Genomic DNA, 17,209 nt, shown 5'->3' on the forward strand with positions numbered 1-17,209 from the left:
GGCCCCCTTGTCTTTGGAACCAGAAAAATTTGGACGCAAATTTGATTTTTTTTTAATTATTAGTCAGCTAGAAAGCCATTGAATTTAGAAACTTTTCTGTCTCTTGATATTTGTTTCGTAAAACGTAATGTTTTTGAGGAAAATGGCGAATCACAATATATGTATTCGATCACATTTTTACATTTTTCTCGAAAACATTGCGTTTTACGAAAAAAGTATAAAGGGACAAAAAGTTTCTAAATTTAATGGTTTCTGGTGGATTGATAATTTTTAAGAAATTTAAATATGCGACCAAATTTTTTTGGCTACAAAGACAAGGGGGGCCCACGAAAAATTCTCTTAAGGGGGTTCCCCGCCAAAAAACGTTGCACCTTCAGATTCCGCATGTCATAAAACCCCTGTGTACCAAATATAGTGATTCTCGTACAACAGGGTTCTGAGATATAAAAAGAAGATTATTCTTAGGGGCGAACTTCAGGGGGCTATAACTCCGAAAGAGGGGGCCACTTGGCAAAAATAAAAAATACTGGTCCCCTAAATTTGTCTTGAGAATCTGTGAAAAATTATAGTAAATTCAGTTCAGTTGTCAATGCCGTAGGTATATAAAAATATGAAAATTTGACACGAGAAAGTGTGCATAAATATTTCCGAAAATAGTCATAGGCGTACAAGTTACATTTCACGGATAGAGGAGACCCCTCCTCCCTAAGGCACTGGCTGCTGAAATTCAGAATTAAAAGAACGATTTTATGTACCAAAAGGAGGTAATACATTATAAAATTTTGTGAATCTTAATCCTTAACGAAATATAAAAAAATTGATTTTTCTCAAAAAATTTGAAGACACGTACCCTGAAAATTTTGCGTTTCACGATCAAGATTTATACATTTTTTTTACATATCTTGATTCTTGATATTGCATTGCATTTTCTTTATAGTTTATGTAAAAATATATGATATCATTGCCACCCCACACCACCAGAGACAAAAGAAGTGGTTAAATTGAATTGAAATACATAGTCTATATTAACTTTGCCAAGATAAATTGAAATTATTTCCATTTCATCGTTTTTAACGTTTACTTGAAAAGCTACACGAAGATAGAAAACACTTTCTTAAGGCCATTTTAACTCCATTTCGAACAAGGAATAAAATTTTTAATGTGACATCTTTTTCTTTCAACAACCATCAGTTTAATTTTTTTAACTAAAAACGATATGTTAGCGACTTTATTTTTCCTTAAAGGTAATTTTCATTCATACATGTCATATACAGTATGTGACAAATTTTCTCTATTTTTCATGCATGTTTCTATTGCACGTATTATTCTTGTTCACTATGTTTTCCATTTAAGTGGCAGTAAAGCTCCATTGAATCGCAGCTTTTGAAGAATTAAGCTTACTTCCGTAACTAATGCAATTTAGTTAAACGAGGTAAAGGTTAATTACTGTAATTCATTATTGCTTTATATGTTTATCAGTTTCGGCATTAAAGAGACCGTTAAAATTTAAAAGTCATTCATATAAAACGAAAAATGGGACGAAATATGATCTTTGTGGCACACCGAAAGTGGACGAAGCTCATTATGTATCATAATCTACTATTACTTTATATATTTTCTAAATAAATTTTATAGGAGAGGCGCATGCACCGTGTGGCTGCAAGCAGTGGCAAGAATGGCAAGTGAAAATAAAGGAAGTAAAGCCAGAAGAATTGAAGGCGTCTTGCAGCGGAAGCGAAGATGCAGCCAACTGCTTGTGGCTGGTAACAAATTCCAAGCCTTGTCCAAACTGCAAAAGCCCCATCCAGAAGAATGAAGGTTGCAACCACATGAAATGTTCAAAGGTAATTAAGAAGTAGATTGGAGAAAAATGTCGTTCTTTTAGGAATTTTTTGCTATAAATCATATAAACTTTAGATCACTACATAATATCATTCCGTGAAATTAAGAAAATTCAATAGCTAATTACAGTAATCATTACATCAAAGGTGCCATTTTTTTTGAGGAAATATATAAATTTTGGATTGAAACCATGCTTTATTCTGCTAGATGAATAAGAAAAGGAAAATATAACTTATTTCACTAAAAGCGGTTCGATTGAAATCAGTAAATTTGCTGATAAATAATTTCTAATGGCAATAAGTTCACCATAACCAAAATGCATTAAGGAACCGGAGAACTAGTAGATGCTTCCGATTTAGACTCATTTAATTGCATAGTGCCTTACAATTGAAGACTAACTGAGTGTGGGTAATTTCATTTTCATCAATGTAATTATCATTATACTATCAAGTATATGAGACAGCTTTGCATTTGGCGTATGTCATTCAAACGATTAAAACATTGCAAACACAATTAAAATATACGTCTGGAAATCTGGTTGAAGTTTAAGTGTCGTGTTTTCACTGACTTTAATATGAACAAAGAAGAAAATAAATTGCAATTAACTGCTTATTTTACTTGTGTTATCTTTGATTTAGTGTTTAATTGACTTTAATTCAATAAGCGACATCAATACGATATACACAACTGATGTGATTTCATGAAATCTGCAAATAGTTCAATCAATCTGTCACGACCTAATGTTAAATTTACAAAAAATACCACCTGGAAACAAAAAATATGGTGATAGAGGAAAAACAATTCTAAGATAGTGTTTTTCCTGTCGCGCATAAACGGCGAAGTTAACCTAAAAAATTCATAAAGATAAAAAAACAGTTTTTCGCTAATAAAAAAAACGAACTCCAATCGAAAAAAGTTAAATGAGAAAGTTGTAGCTATTAAAAAAACCTAGCGATTCGTATTTTTAAATGTATCAATTGCTATATTACTTTTCGAGATATATCGAAAAAACCATCAAATATCGCCTTTTTTTTTTGTTTTTGCTGTATGTCTTGCAAATTAAGATTTTGAAATTTGTTACTTGTTGTAAATGTAGCCCTCAGCAAGCAAAAAAGTGACTTTTTTAAATTAAAAAATATTAGAAATTTTTTGAGTTATATCAATTTTTCGAAAAAAAAGGTCAACTTGAAAATCGGCTCTTCTTGCTCGACGAATAGTCATAGAGAAACGAATTAGGGCTCATTTTTTACCTTTAGAGTTGTACTTTCATGGTGAAAAAAAGTGATAACGATTTTATTCATTTGTGTTCAAAAATGACAAAAGCAAAAATTTTTGGTCGCGTTTTTCTTGAATATCTTGTTCGAATTTCATTTCTCGATAATATCTATTACAGGAATCGACTGCTGGCATTTTTACGCCTATTTAAAAAAACGTTGCTCTACGACTTTCTGGGACCGAGATAATTTTCCTTTTCCAAAAAAATCCACAGGTCGCTATTTAAGTGTTATATTGTCCATTCTTACAGAGATTAAAGTTGAAGACATATTTTCAATAAAAAAATACCCGGTTTTCGAGATGACCTTTTTTTTTTCTAAAAATCGATATAACTCGAAAAAATTTTAATATTTTTTAATTTAAAACAAGGCACTTTTTTGCTAGCCGAGGGCTAGCTTTACAGCAAGTAACAAATTTCAAAACCTTAATTTGCAAGAGATACAGTAAAAACAAAAAAAATCGGTTTTTGACGGTTTTTTCGATATATCTCCAAATAGCTACAACTTTCTTATTTAATTTTTTCGATTGGAGTTCAAGTATTTTTTTTATTTGCTGAAAACTGTTTTTTTTTGACTTTTATGAATTTTTTAGGTTAACTTCGCCGTTTACGCGCCACAGGAAAAAACACTATATTTCACCTTTTTTTTGTTTCCAGGTGGTATTTTTTGTAAGCTCTTGGACTAAAAGCTCAGATAACACACTAGCAAAATTGCAATTGCAATTTGATATGTTGCAATATTATACAGTATGTCCACGAATAGGTAAAATCATTCTAATAAGAGACAGCAAATGTTGGTGCTGGAAACTGGCCTTCTAGGATTCAACCTTACCTGTTTGCGAAATAAAATCTGCCATAAATTCAAATCCGTAAAATGCATAAGCCTTGGAAATTGAGAATAGCATTTTCACCAGTCGTTTCTGAGATATCACAAAATGTTCCTAGACCTACTTAATATTTTGCTTGATTTTAATTTTTTCTCATAGTAGGCACTGACATTAAAATTTTACACACATATTTAATTTTTCATTATGAATTTTTTTTGTCGTATCTAATACAGGAAGGACACGAAATTGTACATGTTTCCCGTTTATATTTACGATTCAGTCCTCCTTTAGATCTCAAAAAACTCGCAAGTAGGTGGTACATGAAATTTTATCTAACGATATCCAATACAAGAGAATCGCGAAAAGCTACAGATCAGCAAAATACCTTAAAAACTATTAAATATGTCGAAACGCAACGAAAGCTTCAAAATAACTGGAAATACTTAATATCTCGAAAATCTATGAACTTATCTAAATACCTCAGGGTAGGTACCAGAGGTCAATGCCCCGGGGCTAATGGTCAATAACTCCGGGAGCCAGAGACCAAAGAGCAGTGTTCCCTAGGTTAAAAATCGACGATCTCTTGTGTCTAATGACATTGATTTTTGCTCCCACTGATTTTGATCTTTGACATTCGGTTATTGACCTTGACCTTTTGAGATATCTGCTATATTTTATGTAATCTGAAATGATTCTCTAAGTATTTTGACGTACTTTATAGTATATTTACTTAAATAATTCTGGAACCGATTCGAGAAATGTTGATGTATTCTGAATCTGTTTCGTGCATGGCGATGCATGTATTCCAAGACTGCTTGACGTGTTTTATCTTTTATTCGTTTCGTCAAAGTGATTTCGAAATCAAAGGCCTCCTACAGGTCCATGAAATTTTATTTCAAGATAGCTTAATAGGTAATACAACCAAAGGATAGTCATTATGAGAACCCTTTTTTAATTCAAACTAAGCAACAAATCAAAGTAGGCCTAATGCACTGACATTTTGCACAAACACTTCGTTCCTTATCTTCAGAAAATTTTCTGAATAATGTTTTGTGACGTCCCATGTAGAGATGTCAGTTAACTAATGAATGAACTCAGAGTTTCCAGTTTCCAAGGCATACTGTATTTTACGAATTTTAATTCAAGACATGTTTTGTCTCAGAAAGAAGAAGAGCTGCATCCAAGCAAACCACTTTCAACACTAACATTTCGTGTCTTTTATAAATGTCGTTTCACCCATCCGGTTCTTGCTTAGGGACGCACTTTGTGAAATTTTTGATACTTTGTACTTTTTTTAGTGCAAATTTGACTTCTGCTGGGTATGCCAAGAATCTTGGAAACGTCACAGTTCGGCTACAGGCGGCTACTTCAGGTGTAACAGGTTTGAAGCTGTTCATAAGGCAGACGAAAAACAGGGTAGCTTGATCACTGAAGCCATGGACAGAAACAATCAAATGCAGGAAATGTCGCGCTTTCTCCACTTCTATACCAGATTTAGAAATCACGAAAACAGCCAAAAACTTGAAGAGCCGCTACTGACCAGCGTCAAGCAGAAGATGGACGTGTTGGCAAGCAGTTTGGGCTTAAAAAGTGGTGAAGGTAATGTTAACAGTACCGGGTTTGTAAAACATAAGACTCGTTATTTTCTGTTAAGCATGTTTCTTTAAAATGTAAAAAAATACTTCAATTAATTCATTAAGAGCGTAAACATTGCACAATGTAAGGAAGCATATATTCACGCAATTAAGTACAATGCAATTGTATTAGTAAACAATTGAACTTGATTTTAACACTTGTGATAACGTTAAAGGTTGCATTACCACCATCCTGAAAAGGTAAACGGTTAATTGTCAATAGTACACGGATTCGTTATTTAATGAACCAAAAAATGTACCATGCAAATTCTAAATATAAAAGTCCACGTCTCCAAGATCGAAAATCAGTTCGCTTTCTCAAACCAAACATGTTCAGACTCATCATTGCCAGTGTTTTATTAGTTCAAGTGGTCCACAGCCAAATGATGGGCGGTGGCATGGTCAGTGGAGGCGGTAGAATGATGAGTGCACCGATGATGATGGGAGGCGGCTCTGGAATGATGGGTGCCGGGATGATGGGTGGCGGTGCAGGCATGATGGGTGGTGGTGCAGGGATGATGGGAGCAAGCATGATGGGTGGTGGTGCTGGAATGATGGGGGCAGGTTCCAGCATGATGGGCATGGGCTCTGGAATGATGGGAGGCAGAGTTGGTATGATGGGAGGCAGAGCTGGAATGATGGGTGTCGGATCTGGCATGATGGGCGGTGGCGCTGGAATGATGGGAGGCGGAGCTGGAATGGTGGGTGGTGGTGCAGGCATGATGATATAAGGATTGCGTTTAAATGTTTTGTAAAATGTTCCTGGCAGCTTTAGTTTTCATAATTTTGTTAAAGTTCTGTTTGAAACAAAATGATACCAAGGCCCTGGACTGTCAGTAGACATTCTCTGACAGTATAGAAGGAATACCAAACGAGCAGAAAACTGGAACCAGAGGAGAAAAGCAAAATGTGAATGTAGGATTATTTGCAGTTCTTTATTTTAAATTTTATTTATTAATTTATTATACCTAATAAATGTTTAATATAGGGTTTTAATTTATTAATTAGAATAAAATACATCTTTGTACTTATCCGTAATTGTATAATAGATATAAAATTATGTTAAAATAATCATTTTTAATAATGTAAATTTATTCGTAAGTTTTATTTTATTTCAGCGAAATTCATACAACAATTTTGTAATATTTTATATTGCAAATAACTAAGTGTTTTTAAAATAAAGTCGAAAATACGTATACGAAAGATATTCAAATAAAGATACGCAAGTGCTATCAAATAATCTTGAGGCCAAAGTGTGATAATTCTTGCTTCATTTATGAGTAACGGAATGTTTATATTAAAATTGAATAAATGATTTCTGTCTGTAACCGTAAGACCCATGAACTAATTATTTTCAAATTCAGTGTCACTAATATGACACTTTATTAGTACATAGCCAGTTTAATATACAAGGTGATTCAGAGCTTATCCAAAAAAAATTGAATGTACAGGGGACTCTTACAATTCTGTAAAAAAAGATTAAAAAATACACTTCTGGTCTACTGTTTGGCAAAGCATGCAGTCGGCGACTGACACGGCGGCAGAGTGTAATAAAAAATGAACAGACAAAAAATTGAGAGAATTTCTTTCCCGTGGAAACTACGAACTAACACAAAAATGTTGTATTGCTTCACTATAACACAAATGCTTCACCATAACACAAATGTTGTCTTGCTTCACCATAAATTAAAACGATATCCATCAACACCGAGTGTTTTTATACACATAAGCCATTTTTGACACTTGAAAAACTAATGTAAACACTATCGCAAAAACGTTAATACTAAAATCGGATTTCAGTATTCGGAATTGCCTCGGTCCACGGGGAGAGAGAGCATTGCGTAGGGTGCACAACGCGAATGACACAAGAGCAGCAGCCCAGCGATGTAAGGGTTGAAAATAGTACAACTTCAATAATTTTTTTCTCGGAAACTAAGGACTGTACAAAAAATATTTTTTACGACATTCACTCTATTTTTAATTTATTTGGATAAGATATTAATCACCCCGTATAACTCGTGATAAGTGATATAGTATTATAGTAACTAGACCCTTACCAAGTTTTACCGAATTGTACTTTAGTAAAAAAATCTCTTAACTTTCTATTAGTGGAAGTTTGTCAATAAATATGTACTTTATTATTAGCTCAGGTATTTTCATTTTATTTTAAAGTTATTAAACTAATTCAAATAAACTCAAAAGTTTCCCTAAAAATGCTATTAAATGAAACCAGTCCAATGTTCCAAAAATCTAGGTATGCAATATACATTTAACCTTATTGACAATAGTTATTATTTACACCATAGAGGTAAATATTATTTACCAGTCGAGCACGATTTCGCGCCCGAGCGGAGCGATTGCTGGCAATAGAGTTCGAGACTGGTAAATTATATTTAACCGCTGCCTGGTGTATAACATTTTATCTGCTCCCACAGTTGTTTATGGTTCATGAAATAAAGATTACGTTTTATTTTTTGACATTTCTTAATCAATTCATTTAGACATTATTCAAAATCTTGGAAAGTCGCCTTGGTTGTTTGGATTTTGTCATTTCTAAGGTGTTTATGTACAAAGGTACATAAAAGTTGCAATTTTGCTGGTTTTGAGTTATTTTAAAATGAGTGATTTTCAAATAGAAAGAGCAGCAAATGCTGCCTGTGAATTTTTATTACCCGAGAAGTCGAAAGTACGCTACGGACGAACATATAGAAATTTCAAAGAATGGTGCCAGAATAAAAATACTGGTGTTTCTGAAATGTCACTGCTAGCATAGTTCATGGCGAAGTCAAGAACTTTAAAGTCACCGGCGAGTTTGTGGAGTGAATACTCAATAATTACAAACTATTTTCATAGAGGAGAACGTGGATATATCAAAATACTCCAAGCAGATAGCATTTTTGAAACGTAAGAATGACGGCTATACATCTAAAGACCCAAACGTTTTTACAAGAGAACAAGTCAACGATTTTCTCGTTCAGGCACCCGATAACACATATTTGCTATTGAAGGTAGTGACGGTCTTAGGCAGTGCATGAGCATGCCGTTCTGATGAGTTATGCAAACTTACTTTGAACGTCAATTTACAAAATTTCGATGACATTATTGTAGTTACAATTCCAGATTCTAAAAATGGTATGTCACGTACATTTACAATCACTTCTCGTCTGGGTTCTGTTTTTCACCTACAAATTCTCAAGAAATATATCAACATTAGATTGGGAATTAAAACAGAAGTTTCACGCTTTTTTATGCGCTATCAATCAGATAGATGTTACAACCAACCAGTCGGCAAGAATACCCTTCCTATGATTCCTAATAAGATTGCACAGTTTTTGAAACTAGAACATCCTGAAACATATACAGGCAATTCATTACGAAGAAAATCGGCAACGTTACTGGCTAATACAGGAGTTGATGTATTAGCAATCAAGAGACATGGTGGGTGGAAATCAGCCACAATTGCAGAAAGTTATGTTGCTGATAGTTTAAGTAACAAAAATGAAATAGCCAACAGGATTCTTTACAATGACACCAGGTTCTACTAGTACATCGCATCATGCTGTTTTAACGGATCAATCAAATAATATTGAGCCTCCGGTGACTGAAATTAAGCGGTCTAATCATTTTGAGAAAAATGTGACAATTAATAAACGCGAGGGGAATAATCATCCAGATTTTGTAAATGTTACTAAATGTAATAACTGTACAATTACATATTCATTCATCATAATTAATAAAATGTAATATTCATCAAATATTTCTATTTATTTGTTCCTGAAATATGCATTTATAACTTGAAATCGCTTTTTTCTCTGGGGAGGTAAGTTACATCGCTTACATACATCATAGCAACTTCCACTTCTACGGTAAAATCTACTTACCCCCTTAAAAACAATGTATTAATAGTTAATTTAATATAGTGGGAGCAGATAAAATTCTTAACCGACGATATTGCAGGAAATATAACAACTCTATGGGCTACATGTCTCAAGTAGCATTGAATTATACCAGCAATATCTAGTGGATAGCTGTCGGTTAATAATTAATTAATAGCTTTGTTATAATAAAACAATGCAGTAAGTAATTTTTATTAAAAAATTATAATTTGCAAAAGAAACGAACATACATGATATTTTTTCTTCATATACAATGTAATTTTGGATAAAGACGTAATATTATTATTTTGAAAAGGGGTTTGGTTATGCTAACAGCTCGTCACTAGTGCTATATATTGAGCTGAGATCTTATTTATTAATAGGTAGTGCTATTGAATCTTATGTCATATTAAATAGTTCATTAGTATCGAATTTCTAAGTGCAATTTCTTTAATTTCAATTTAAACTTCCCGTAAGTTACAAATGCATGAAGTAATTTGTACTAATTTGGATTACAAGCAATTATCAATTTTATGATTACATGATTATATGATAGCACATTTTGTGTACCTTAATTTAATTACGCAATATACATCATCGTATTTAACTAACATAAAACTATAATCTAAATAAACTTAAATACTAAGTGTTTGCAATTCATACATACATTCTCTAATATTCAGCCGTTTCTGTTTTGTTTGATTTTATTTAAACAGCTAACGTAGAAAATTTTACATTAATTTCTCAGATGCTGGAGAGAAAAACACTAAATTTATAGAAGACGGAGTCAGGGAATTGCTCAAAGCGAGACGAGTGCTATGCGGCTCTTACGTTTATGGATATTACCTCGAGGACGATGGTTACAACAAAACAATATTCGAATTTATGCAGGTTCGTTGATTCGCAGCGTTTTAATTTCATTTACGTCTGAAATTACGTTTCAATTTCCCGGAATTAATAATTTGCTGCAAAGATAAATATAACTACTACCGCTGTTGTTTAAAACGTCTTTTCATATATTTCCATTAAGAGCTTTGTATAAATTTGCTTTTAATGAAAATATCTTGCTTAAAAACAGTAACGGAAAGCGTACGCTTTTCGTTTAATACCAGTTTGCATATATTTGTAAAATGTAATCATATTTATATAGAATGAACTAGAAGAAGTGACTGAAAAGCTCAGCGAGATGATAGCTAGGCCATACTTGCGCACACCAAAAGCTGTGATAGTACAAACAACTGCTTTAGCTAGAAGAAAAAGGCATGAGTTTGTCAGAGCTGTCGCTCAGGGGCTAATACCTCCCGAGACTCCACCAATGCAGAGGAAGAGGAAAAAAAGATACTTAGATGTAAGAGCAAACATATACTATATTATATGTCTTAATCTAACCATGTTATTGTATAAACCGTTCAAATTGGAATTCAAGATTATTCTATTTTCTATTATCTTCATAAAAACCCTATTGTTGCAGTCTGACCTCACTCAAACCAGCGCGTGGCTGAAAGACTGTGAATGGCCTGAGTATGACACAGATGAAGAAACTGATTTAAGTGTAACGCACAAAAGCTTTCCTTACAGTCGTGGATCACCCACAAAGGAGCATCAGTGTGGACTGTTATGCAACAGAAGTTGTGGGCGTAAGTATAAAGAATTACCATTTTTCTACATTTTGTTTAAAGGAATTATGAAAATTATAAACATCATATATTTTCAGGGTCAGACTACAGTATGGAACTCATTATCGCTTTGGAGATGTCTCGACTTCAAATGATAGAAGACAGAATGAAGCAGGCTCAAGCGAACGTCATTACACCAGATCCTGGTTCCAGCATTTCCAACAACAGCAATGAAAGTGCTGACGAACAGCTGAAATTGGCGATCCAGCTGAGCTTGCAAGAGTCTTCCGCTGCCATGGGAAAACATAGCGAGGAAAATCAAGGGTTATCGAGTTATCAGCGAACGAATGCCGATATTACAGTGGATTATTTCCTGAAGTCTCTAGCCAATCACAAGATCGATTTGAAATCATTGGACAAATTTGGTTCTGAAGCAGACAAGGAGCTGTTCTTTAGGCCCTGTAAGGGCAACGAAGATGGAAGATTCCAGATCTCTGATATCCACGAGAACGGTAAACAATAAAGTCACATGACTTTACACGTAAATACCTTGTTTTTTGTCGTTGCAGGATTCGCCTTTGAAGACACAGATGACTACGATGACACAGACATCCGCTTGAAGCGTTCCCATTCCACAGGTGATCTGTGTGTTCGTAGAAATGGTCGCGGTACCAGAATAAGGATGAATGGAGGTGATGAACCCCGTTACCATCTGGATTCGGATCATAGCAGCCAGCACGATGATAAACCCGAAGATATGGTGAGAAGACTTCTTTCACTGCCCTCGACCTCTGTTCGCACAAAACAGTTTCTTTTGCTACACACGTCATATCCCGAGGAGGAGTCTTACCAAGGCCAAAGTTCAGTGGAAGACACCACCACGTCCGATTCTATGAACGCAGATATGGAAGTCTGCGGAATACTTAGTTCGGTTACAGACGAAGACTTAGGTAATATAAAATATTAATAAAGATGACAATATCATAATTTTAAACATTCCAGGCAGAAGCTACGACGAGGAAATCAAAAAGACTGATCAAATAGCCAAAGTTGCTGAATGCAAGAAGCAAACCCATAATCCATTTGCCACCTTGAAAGCGAAACTGTGTTCAGCGCATTTACCAAAGACTAGTTATCTAACGAGAATAGCAGTAAATAAGAGTATAGGTCTATTAAGCGAGGGCAGAAATAAAAAGTGCTGTGAGAATAGCGACAAGAAGTGTTGCGAGGGAACAAGCAGACAAACGGAAGGATCTGAAGGGGCTCGAAGTAGCGTAGTTAAAAAGTTCGTTATTGGAAGCGAATGCAAGAGCGAGAAGCACAGCCCTAAGAAGCACCAAAGGGCGAGCAGCAAAAGGAATAGTTTCTCGAAGTCGACAGGGTTTTTATTGGAAGAACAGAGGAGGGCTTGCAAAGGTATAAATGTATCTTTGTATAGTGAAAACTGTTATCTTTTAACTAGTACTTGTATCTCCATCAATGGAAGGCACTTGTTTAATAACGTCGTTATATGAGCGCTTATTCACATCAATGTACCTCTTTCTGCGCAACTCACGTAGTTCACCTGTCCACGAACTTTCTCATTACAGAACAGCTTAAGCATTTGATATTTAACTATCGTTGTACTGCCTTTATTATTTTTTTCATACGTAAAATTCATTAATTAATTATTGGGGTGAAGGCATTTATTACATCAAATTTCGTGATGGTACCAAAAATCAAAATTTACTTCTTTGTTTTGAAAGTTACACTGACCATATAGTTAAAGAATAAGGTGAAATACCATATAGTTAAAAAATAAGGTGTGTGACCTACAGTGACACATCAGTGATCAAGCTGAAGCTGTCGATACGATAGAAATGCGTTTGAAAAGAATATGGTTGTCTCACAACAATGCTCAAACACCAAACTGCTACACACTCTCAAATTTGACATATTGCTTTATTTATTGTACTGTTCGAATTTGTTGTCATAACATTCTCGTTTGTTTGGATTAAAGCACTGCAAAGTAGTTCAAATACTGCACCAAAAAGTTTTTTCGTAAAGGGCACTCAAGAGATGATGGAGAGCGAGATCAAGTGTGTTTTGGAGCAGCACATTTTTTCTAAATATTAGATGAGAATTGAAAAGTCCTAGTCATTTCGTCATCTCTTGATATAAACTCCAAATGGTAATATTGTAGTTCCTAATTCTAATTAAGGAAGTTAATATTTTAGTAGCCTCACGTATTAACATCAACTAATAATGCTAATGTAGCGAATGTCCTTTTTAATGACAGACCTGCGACATCATTAATGTTATAATGAAACTCTAAAGAAATGAAATATGAACTTTTTCAAATTTCGTAAAAACTACTTTCTCTAAAGTCATATGCAAATAGTAATTAGTCGAATCTGTATGAATACAAATATCGTTAACAAAAGTTGAAAAGAGAAGTGTGCACAAGGATGGATCCTTGTGCAGTTCCTGAACTATCCACCGATTCAAGAGACGACACATTTATTATTCTACATGGAATGACTTATGATTTGTTGTTAGTCCTTTTGCAAAACCAAACCCTCCTACATTTTCGATCAGTTTTTAATGAAATTCGATCTTGTTGATTTCGATAACTCTAATTCTGTTACAGGTTTTTCCTCAAACCTGAGGATAAAAATCTGCAAGAGCCCAAACAAGTGCAAGAACGGCCACCCTTTGGAGACTGACAGCTCCAACGAGTACGAGAGCGAGACGGGCATACCTAAATCTCCCACTCTCTTCATCTCGGGCGTCTCCATATCGCGCACCCCAGAACCCAAATCGCCGGGCATGAGCCTCATCCAGGGCGGAAGGCAATCGCGCTCTTCTAGTCTAAGCGTTCCCGTGCCTCTAAACTCGTGTTCTCTGAGCATCTCCAGTACCAGCCTCAACAATTCCAATTCTCTTCCTGCTGAACCCTTCACCCCCTCGCTGGTGCGCTCCACTACGCCGGTCACATCCAGATCCAACATCCACACGCCGAGCAGCAGCCCTTCCAGGTCTACCAAAGAAAATGGCAAGTCCAAGAGTGCTAGTGAACCCGAACGAGAACGAGAGATGTTTAGGTAACTGTTTTGAGAAACACATTATAAAAATGTGACGTATTGGACTTGTTCGTTTCAGGTTTCCAAAATCCTCCACAGATGGCGCTCTGAGTTCGGTTCTTCACGTGCAGGAGTCCAACCTTAGTTCAGATGACTTCCACGAAGCCCTCTTTTTGTTGGAGAGGTCGCCCAAAACCAGGGATTCGAAGAGAAGGAAGAAATCGAAGAAGAAGGACAAGGACGACAAAAAGGAGGATGTGAGCTCTATCTTGTAATATTAAAAGACTGTTTATATCGTAAATTGTTGTGAAAAAACGTATCGTAAATGCGTTTTTGTGATAAACTAGCGGTAAACCAAAAAAAGTGACCAAAACTAAGTAGTAATTGTTCTAACTTTAGTTCACCATTTTATACGTTTTTGTATGTTCAAACGAGATTTCTACAGCGTTTGCTACTAGTCATATATTGGAATTCACATACGTATAACACATATATTACATATTTCATAATCACTCAGTATTCGTATAAAGTAAAATCAACATACAATGGAATTTATTCTTTGTTAATATTAACTAAAACCTATTTCATTGCGTTAACTGTTTTTCTTTTATATATTTTGTCCGTTTTATTTTTGATTTGATAATATTTGATCGTTAATAAAGGTTTCGACCCCTTGTATTAAGTAAAGATTTCAGGAATTTGAGAATACTTTTCTTACAACCATAACTTCAGCTAAATATTAGTACTGATTGCGACAAAAACATAATACTCATATTTACATATTAATCATTCTCTATATTGTTTATATTTTATTATTCCTGTTACATAAATTTTTAAAGTAACCAATATCGTCGTTATTTTATAGTCATCATGTCATATACATTAGAAAAATATCACAAACCATTTTGTATTAAAGTAAGTAGGTATATTGCAAATGTGCATAGTTTGTCTTCGAAATCGTAATTCTGAAGAAAATACAAAATCATCAATCAAACATTTCTCTTCGTAGAAGGAAAATATTGAAATATCTCAAAAATCCTACTCCATTTTAATTTTTAACGTTGATTCTGTAGATAAAGTAAAATCTAAACGTATAAAATGGTACTGACTCTGTGAAAGTTACAATGTCTTTGGTAAAAATTTGTAATTTTTTATTATATACATAAACCATTCCAATATCACTTCTACAGAGCCTCGAATTTTGTAAATTTTTAAAATTGAAATTGTTTACAAAAATGGTACGCAAATTTAATTATATATATGTATGTTTTTAAACACGTTTAGTGATTATTTTATATCGATTTTAATCTTGTTAGTTTTGTATTGTAATTGTTGATTTTTAAAATTGTACAAGGTGTTCCAGAGAAACAAATAATTTCATGAATTTCTATAAATTTTCAAAAATGAAATTACTTTAGATAGAAAAAAAAATATTTTTGTTACACCGATGATCTAATCTTTGTAGTTAGTACTAGAATGCCTTGTAATTCAAAATGTGTATTTAATCAGTTAATAATTCAGTTACAGAATTAAACATTTTTCTGTTCTCTCGATATTTAAAATACCTCAGAAAATTACAAAGTAGAATTAAAATAATAATCAAAGAACAAAGTGTTAAGATTGTAAGGTTCATTTCAACCGATTTATTGGAAGATTATACAAAAAGTGATTTCTTTATAGAGTTTATAACGTTATTGTTAAAACTGGATTCGTGTTTATTTGATGTGATACTAAGAATTGTGTAGCAACGATATTATTTTAAATGCAATGCAAATGAAAAATATTTATATAATTTTTTCTTATACACAAATTGTCTACTTGAGTATGAATAATACAATTTTTATTTTACTGAATAAAAGAAACTTTGTTTTCCAGAAAATTGGCCTAGTCTTAGTTTGGGACACAATTAATTATAACTATCTTTTTATATTAGCTTTCATTGTTCAAATATATAGTTTATTTTAATATTACTCCCACTAATTGATATTTATATTTATTATGAACTGAAAAGTACATACAATCATGATTATTGTCTGTCTTCTTTAAATCATTTAATCTTTCCATATTCTAATGAAAAACGCACACAATGTAGGTATAACAAATTGAAATGGGTGGAAACATTACTGTATTATAATATTAAAAATAAATAAAGATTAGATGAAATCATGTTTTGGTGTAATTATTATTTTAAAAATTTCAGTAGGTATGTTGAAAATGGTTGTGATATTAAATATTTTCAAAATTAAACATGTAGAAGATGAAATGTAAACTATTGTTAAATGTTATATATTAAAATGGTAGAGTAGATTAATATGTAACTCTTTGTGATTTTTTTAGGAAATAAATGAATTTCTCAAACGTGTTTTTTTACGATTTATTATTTTTTAGAAGCACATGTTTATTTGATACATGCCTTTAAGCCTTTAAAAATGGTCTCACTAACATTACAACAGTTGCAGTTCAAAATATTTGAACATGAAGGCATTTGTTCAATATTTTGAAGATCTGCTCTATATATTTATTTACACATTGAAGACAAAATACATAAATTTGTTGGACGATACTTATTGTACTAGGTACGTACATTACATGTTTTCTCTAATATTAATTTTAGACAGACAAGAAAAGCGACGAATCACACAAAAATTATTCTGACATATCTCTGACATGCATGCTATTGAAAATAAGGCCAATCAAAAAACGTTCGATGAATTGTAGTGGAAGTTTTTTTTAGCAATAATAAATTGGCAGATAATGTTTAGTAATGTAGGCAATTATTACTATTTTTAATTACATGGACGTTTTTGTCACACTGATTTTTTTATAAATAATTATTTGAGTCAATAGAATGTCAAATAAATTTAGTTCCACCTAACCAAAAATATGCCACACTAAGAAAGTAGATAATTCTTGTCGAGTACAAATAAATACTGTGACACATGTAACAGATGCAACAGTATACTAACGTGACATGAACGTAAAAAGCATTCTGAGACCCTAGTAATTATTGTTTATTGTGTAATCGATGAGAATGATCTAAAAGCAAAATACATACATTTATAAAATCAACCCCTTGACCG

General features: G+C 33.4%; 1 protein-coding gene across 1 annotated transcript in view; it reads left to right on the top strand.

The window, feature by feature from the left end:
* The window catches only part of LOC108914777 (ankyrin repeat and IBR domain-containing protein 1), a 50,992-nt gene extending 34,505 nt beyond the window's left edge, over positions 1–16,487 (top strand). Inside the window, exons 9-18 of the mRNA XM_018720657.1 lie at positions 1,636–1,844; positions 5,241–5,541; positions 10,200–10,342; positions 10,602–10,799; positions 10,923–11,088; positions 11,166–11,579; positions 11,637–12,017; positions 12,070–12,483; positions 13,697–14,150; positions 14,209–16,487. Coding sequence (XP_018576173.1) covers positions 1,636–1,844; positions 5,241–5,541; positions 10,200–10,342; positions 10,602–10,799; positions 10,923–11,088; positions 11,166–11,579; positions 11,637–12,017; positions 12,070–12,483; positions 13,697–14,150; positions 14,209–14,404 — 2,876 coding nt within the window. The 3' untranslated portion in view covers positions 14,405–16,487. The remainder of the gene's footprint in view (positions 1–1,635; positions 1,845–5,240; positions 5,542–10,199; positions 10,343–10,601; positions 10,800–10,922; positions 11,089–11,165; positions 11,580–11,636; positions 12,018–12,069; positions 12,484–13,696; positions 14,151–14,208) is intronic.
* The last annotated feature ends 722 nt before the right edge of the window (positions 16,488–17,209 follow it).

This window comes from Anoplophora glabripennis, unplaced genomic scaffold (genome assembly GCF_000390285.2).
Source record: "Anoplophora glabripennis isolate ALB-LARVAE unplaced genomic scaffold, Agla_2.0 scaffold761, whole genome shotgun sequence".
Lineage (NCBI taxonomy): Eukaryota > Metazoa > Arthropoda > Insecta > Coleoptera > Cerambycidae > Anoplophora > Anoplophora glabripennis.